Source organism: Guillardia theta (assembly GCF_000315625.1).
Source record: "Guillardia theta CCMP2712 unplaced genomic scaffold GUITHscaffold_252, whole genome shotgun sequence".
Lineage (NCBI taxonomy): Eukaryota > Cryptophyceae > Pyrenomonadales > Geminigeraceae > Guillardia > Guillardia theta.
In genome coordinates, this window is record NW_005434424.1 from 39,634 (window position 1) to 45,633 (window position 6,000).

The following is a 6,000-nucleotide window of genomic DNA, read 5'->3' on the forward strand; positions in this document are numbered from 1 at the left end:
CAACAAACGCGGGTGGGTGGTGAGAGCTTCAGAGTTTTTTATAATGAGGGGGTCATGTAATGGAAAATTCAGGGTGGGGTAGTCACAACAAGTAGACATTCAGGGTAGGGTCCTTCTCACGAAGAGCCGCGAAGGATGCTCAGCAAGCTGTTTCACAACCTCGACTACAAGTCTGGATGTGAGTGCTAAGAGACGAGAACACATGCCGTCTTACTGCTTACATGTGCTGTGATGTTGCTCTGCCGCTGTTGTTGTGTTATGATCTTGCACTGTTGTTGTGTTACATGTGTGTTGTTGCTCAGTTACAAGTGTAATGACCTTGATCTGCTGTTTTTGTGTGCTGTTGTGCTGTTGTGCTGTTGTGCTGTGTTGAGAAGAGAGGCAAGTGGTAAGTGCAGGCGGTTTTGTGTCCTGAAGATCCATGGTTGTGGTTGATTCGTCAATGAATTGCAAGGGTCTATCGAGTAGAGGTTGTTTTGTGTCGGTGGAGAGTTTGTGTTGACAGTGCACAGCCTCTTATAGTTGTTGTACAATTTGAACCAGTCTTTGATGACATGCAGGGATAGCAAATGTATATCCTGCTTTGTTTAGTTTGCAATCCACGTGGAACAGTGTCTATGTGCAACGACTCGTTTATCTGATGAGGTGTTGTTTGGTCGTCTCGTATTTTGATCGTCGAAAGCGCATGTTGCCTGACTTGGACGCAGATGCGAAGGGATACACCAGGGGCTTCCAGGCTTCCATTGGCTACAAGAAGGGGTTTGCGGCTGGCGAGAAACTTGCGCGAGAACAGGCGGCTCAGATGAATGCCCAGAAGTAAATCTGGTTGGGCATTATATTCACTCTCGGAGGGAGACTGTTGTGTGCAGTGATGGTGCTGAGAGTAACTTGTAGTTAGATTTGTTTTTGCGTATGTGATTGGTGGTTGTTCGTGAGATCGTTTTCATTGAAGAAAATGGTTCTTGCATTCAGTTTCAATTTTGACGAATCATCAGGCTATGATGTCATATGTTGAGAGTGATTTCAGTTCTAGACATAAGTGAGTCGCCTCTTTTTGTGACAAAGACATAAGGATGTTTTTGTTTTTTGATCAAGAGGATAGAATGAGATTAGAGGAGTGATGTATCAAGAGAAATCATGGTCAATTCCGTTCCAGGGCATGGGCGGGAGAACACATCCTCAGTTCCATTCTTGAAGGTGGGGGCAAGAAGGAAGGGACGGGTGTATTGGAATCTTCCAGACGCAAGTATACAGACGGCACAAGATTCCAGCAGCACATCACCTCTGCGATGCTGCAAATATCACAACTAGATGCTTCAAGAGGGGACAGGATTCCCTCCATCCCCGTCCATCTTGATGTTGCTCAGAACAAGGCTGTACAGCCGTAGTTCTTCCTTTCCACGTACTCGGGAACATGGTAGAAGAACTGCAGTATCTCCCGCTGGGTCCCTTGGCTCTTGTTCGCCATCCCCCTGTGCCTGCGAGAGCGATTAGTGACAATGATAGAGACCGTATTTGTTCAGTCACAGAAGCCTGTAGTCGTAGACGACTGCACCGCCAGCCCCCACGATTCCGTCAACTGGCAGAGGTTTTCAGCATGCACAATTGATGTTCGATCAGTCACCTGCGCAGCCCAGCACAGGAGCAGCTGAGCCGAACCCAGCGAGGCCAGCCTCTCGATGCGAGCCGGGCCAGAACTGGGATGGGATGTTATATTAGATAGGGTATGCCCCGATGAAGGTGACCTGAGTGAATCCGACGAGCTCGTCAAGATCAATGAGAGCAAGGAAGACGCAGAAAGCATAAGGGGAGGATGCGGACTGAATGGGAGGAACGCTTCAGCGTCGGAGCAAGTCGAGCATAGCAACGCCGATTTACGCTAGGAAGGTTCTTCTGAGATGATACAATAAGATGAGGCCCATCGGAATGCCAGTCCTACATCGAACAGTGAGACCATTCAAGAGCGTGTGCGTGCCCAATAGAAAAGACCGAGGAGCAGATAAGGAAGCGGTGGGGAGAAGGGAGTCATTGGTTTGACCTGATCGTCCGCCCCAGGCCTCGAGTAGATCACGGATATCTGTCCTGAACATTCAAACTTGCTCGTCGACGTGTCGTCAACGAAGCGTACACAGTTCTCACATCACAAATCCAATCCTTGCCGATAGCGCTTGATATGAATTCCGTCCACGGTCCTGTCGGATCAACATGAGAGGTTCATCACCTCAAGCTCCACGCATGCTGCACCAGAGCGGGACAGCTCGAAGATAGGTGCAAAGGTCTCCCCTTGCTCAAGGAGAAGGTCAAACCTCTGTGCTCCTCGCGAGCTCCTGCGAAACCGAGTTCGAATGGGCGGAGTGTGTGGGGGGGCGGGGGCGAGGAGGAACCAATTTCCTCACATTTCCTTGAATGCGAACAGATCTTGTCCTATACTGATCGACGGATGGTTCCTTCTGAGATTGCTTTCAGCCTCCTATGCGCTCATCAATCCCTGCCCCAGCATCCTCTATCCCCACGGAGCACCTCGATCCTCTTGAGAACGATTCGCTTCAAGTCTCCAACCCGATCAGCAGGGACGGCATCCTTGAGAACCAACATCCCGTTATCGTGCAGATGCTGCAGACACACATCGGAAGGCGTCTCTCTGGTTGCTGCAAAATTCTACTCGCGCCTTCATCACTTGGAGAGCTCAACGCTGATCTGATCTCACCTCGACTTTTCCGTCTCTCAGTGGGATTTCGCAAGGAGCTGTCAACCAAACTTCCGCCTCATTGAAAAACGCACAACCATCTTCGGCCTTCAAGCTGCAGACATGCTCTATGATCTGTCTCTCAACCTCATCCGTGTACTCTGGGACCCGAATGGAAGCAGAGGCAAGGACCGTGAAGTTTGCGTCCTCCTCCTCACACCTGCCCTTCCACCTTTGAGCAAGACCGCAGCATTGTCAGGTTCGCATTCCCCACCTTCTCTTTGAGCTTTTCCATTGCAAGTCCAACTCAGGAAGCTTCAGGGCAAACAGCCTATCCACAAGAGCTGTGCTTTCATGTTCAGAGCAAGAGCAGCAAACAAGAGTCCATATCAGACCATCATTGGCTGATTTTTACTTACATGATCTGCCAAACTTTGCTTCTCCATCTTCCGCTCTGTCCTCCTCCTCCTCCTCCTTCTCCTCCTCCTCCTCCCTCGGGGCAACTGCCACCACCACATGCGTCCTCCCGGCCATCCCCGATAGCTCCCAAAGTTTGAAAGTTTAAACTTTGCTGTGCAACTTTGAGGTTCCGAAACTTCCGGTTTCCCACCTATGTTTCAGAAGTTCCCCCTGGTAGGAAACGACCAGATCCGCCTCAGAGACTCCAGTACCCCTACTTTACAGGTATAAAACATGGGTAGTATTTCAATTTCAACATAGCTACACCGAGCACCACAGCTAGTAACATTCTTTGTATTGGTCGGAATGGTGAACGGAACTTATGCTGGTGCAAGCTATGGCAGGGCGACAGGGCGTGGTTGAGCGCATGCACAGGTTGAAAGGGAGGGCAGGGTGTAGAGCAACAGGAGAAGTTCTGGTGCTGTGATCTCAGAGGAAACGAGCTCCAGTGGTGGTTTTGTCCCAGCCTTGTTGTTGATTATTTCACTACCCAATCCGCTCCCTAGATGTCTGAGCAGGAGGAGTCGGTGATACATATTGTATTCGATGATGGGAAGGTGTTCCAGATCAAGAAAGAGAAGGTATCCATCGGGAGGATCTCTTCCAACGACATCGCCATCCCCGGGAATCGGCACGTCAGCAAGCATCACTGTGTGTTGTCCAGTAGAGGACCGGGAGGAGAGGATGCCAGCGAGGATCCCGCTCCTGATGAGCAGTCTTCCTCGAGGAGGAGGAAGAGACCAAGAATGGCGGAAGATGGTGGCCGGAGTGAAGCAGGAGAAGGTGGAGCGGGAGGGAGGGTATTGTGGATTGAGGATACATCGACCAACGGAACTATCGTGAACGGAAGGGCTCTGAAGAGTGAGAGGATGAAGATAGATGGCGATTCAGTGATTGAGCTAGATCCACACAACCCTTCATGCACTTTCCGGGCCTCGCTCAAGCAAGTTCCCGAGGTGATAGAAGTGGAGGAGGAGGAGGATGGGGAGGAGACGCAGAGGGTCGACTATCAAGATCTCGGGGCTGCATTGGAGCCGGAGGGTCGCGAAGAAGACAGCATGAGACAGTCGCTCACATGTGTGATCTGCACTGAGATACTCTTCTTTCCCGTCGCCTTCCTCCCCTGCATGCACAAGTTCTGTGGCGCATGCGTGTGGAGGAACCAGGAGGCGGCAGGAGAAGGAAGCTACTGTTGCCCGATGTGCCGGCAGGGAGTGACGAGTGTCATTCGAGACCGGCAGTGCGGGGAGTCGGTCGAGGCTTTCTTGAAGAAGCACCCGTCCCTGAGGAGGGCGAGAGAGGAGGAGGAGGTCAACCGCTACTTTTCCTCCTCCTCCACTACCACCTCCTCGTCCTCCGCCATTACCCTCCTCCCCCCCCCCACCTTCTCCCCCCTTCCCTCTCCTCCTTCTCGCGTCCATCCCGTCTCTCGTTGTTTGTACTGAGGCTTCTTTCATGTCAGGAGTGTGAGAGGATGGCGCGGCAACTGATAGCCAAGTACGCCAGGGGAAGCGAGTCGCTCGTGCTGGTCGACGAGTATGACGCTGCTCCTGCGACGGAGCCGCTCTGCTACAACTGCAACCATCCTGCTCCAGGTGGACGAGGGACGCGGTAATGGGATGGGGTACTGACGGATGGGCTGCTGCATGCAGACTCGTTTCGTTGCTTGCCAGGGCGGCACAATCATTCCGTATGCTCTCAGTGCAACGAGTTAATGCCTGACAGGCCTGAGGCTGATGAGGTGACATCGATAGCATGCGTTACCCTTGGTATGATGGCATAGAACGAGCAGCGGCCTCCTCTCAAGTGCGAAGGCTGCGATCGCCCGTTCTGCGGAGCATACTTCCATTGGATGCAACGGCCGGTGCGTCCTGTGTCGGTGGCTGTGGTGGACATGTTTATTATCGTGATTGCTTCATCTATCCTACTCGTCTTTTTGTTGTCTCCTGTCTTCAACTCCTGCTTTCTTCTCCTGCTTTCTTGTTTTGTTTGCCGTGAACTTGCCCTTACCCACAGTTTGGTATTTCCCAGGTCCATCAAAATCCAGCAAGGTTAACAACTGACCGCATTGACTTCGTTTCTCTGTTAGAGAGACAGTTTCCTACCCCTCCTCTGCCTCAACCATCCTCTCCTCTCCTTGTTTGAACTCACTCCCCGTCCATGCCAGGGACTGTTGTTGGAGGACGTCGTGCAAGCAAGAGACTGCCAACTTCAATCGCCTCCCTCCTGAGGAGCGAGCGTCCCCATGCCTCCCTTCCCGGCTTTCTCATGCGAGCATGGAGCAGGTCTTCCAATGGAACACGCACGAGCGGGGCATCTTGCAAGAGATCATGGCGCATCGCGGGTTTGAGCCGACGACATTTTTCCGGTGAGTTGAGAGTGACGTGTACCATTGCCTTCCCCACAATCATCCGTCCTGCTCCTCCACCACCACCAGTCTTCCTCCTTCCCCTTCCCTCCTTCAGATCGTCCTCGCTCCCTCCCTCCCTCCCTCCCTCCCTCCCTCCCTCCCTCCCTCCCTCCCTCCCTCCCTCGCCGCCCCCCTTTCTTTTTCAACCTGCTCCTCGTTGTCTTTCTATCCTCCTCTTCGTCGTCCCATCGCCAATAGCACGTTGTGCTTTCCTCTCCCACTTCCTTCTGCCCCTTTTCTTTCGTATCCTCCTCTTCCTCCTCTTCCCTTCACCTCCTCCTCCTCCTCCTCCTCCTCCTCTAGCTCTTCTTACAACGCCATCTTGTTGTCTCAACTCACTGGCACTCTCATAGAGAATGTCTGGAAACTCTTCCAGATTTGCCGTTCCCAGACCTCCCTGGTCCACAAGGAGTAGGAGCGCGACCTTCATTGAGAAGTGCGAGAC

General features: G+C 52.4%; 2 protein-coding genes across 2 annotated transcripts; one reads left to right on the forward strand and one right to left on the reverse strand.

Annotated features, from left to right (window-relative positions):
• Positions 1 to 1,363: 1,363 nt before the first annotated feature.
• GUITHDRAFT_82616 (hypothetical protein) lies at positions 1,364 to 2,338 on the reverse strand (the record flags this gene model as incomplete). Its single annotated transcript, XM_005818993.1, has 8 exons — positions 1,364 to 1,478; positions 1,528 to 1,579; positions 1,625 to 1,697; positions 1,746 to 1,820; positions 1,879 to 1,935; positions 2,039 to 2,077; positions 2,140 to 2,192; positions 2,245 to 2,338. Coding segments are annotated over 8 exons (558 nt in total), but the record flags the coding sequence as incomplete, so codon positions are not given.
• A 1,313-nt stretch (positions 2,339 to 3,651) lies between these two features.
• Positions 3,652 to 5,970, forward strand: GUITHDRAFT_148883 (hypothetical protein; the record flags this gene model as incomplete). Its single annotated transcript, XM_005818994.1, has 7 exons — positions 3,652 to 4,455; positions 4,608 to 4,740; positions 4,819 to 4,886; positions 4,929 to 5,009; positions 5,162 to 5,196; positions 5,313 to 5,513; positions 5,859 to 5,970. The coding sequence occupies 7 exons, from the start codon at positions 3,652 to 3,654 to the stop codon at positions 5,968 to 5,970; spliced, it is 1,434 nt and encodes a 477-aa protein (XP_005819051.1).
• Between the last annotated feature and the right edge of the window lie 30 nt (positions 5,971 to 6,000).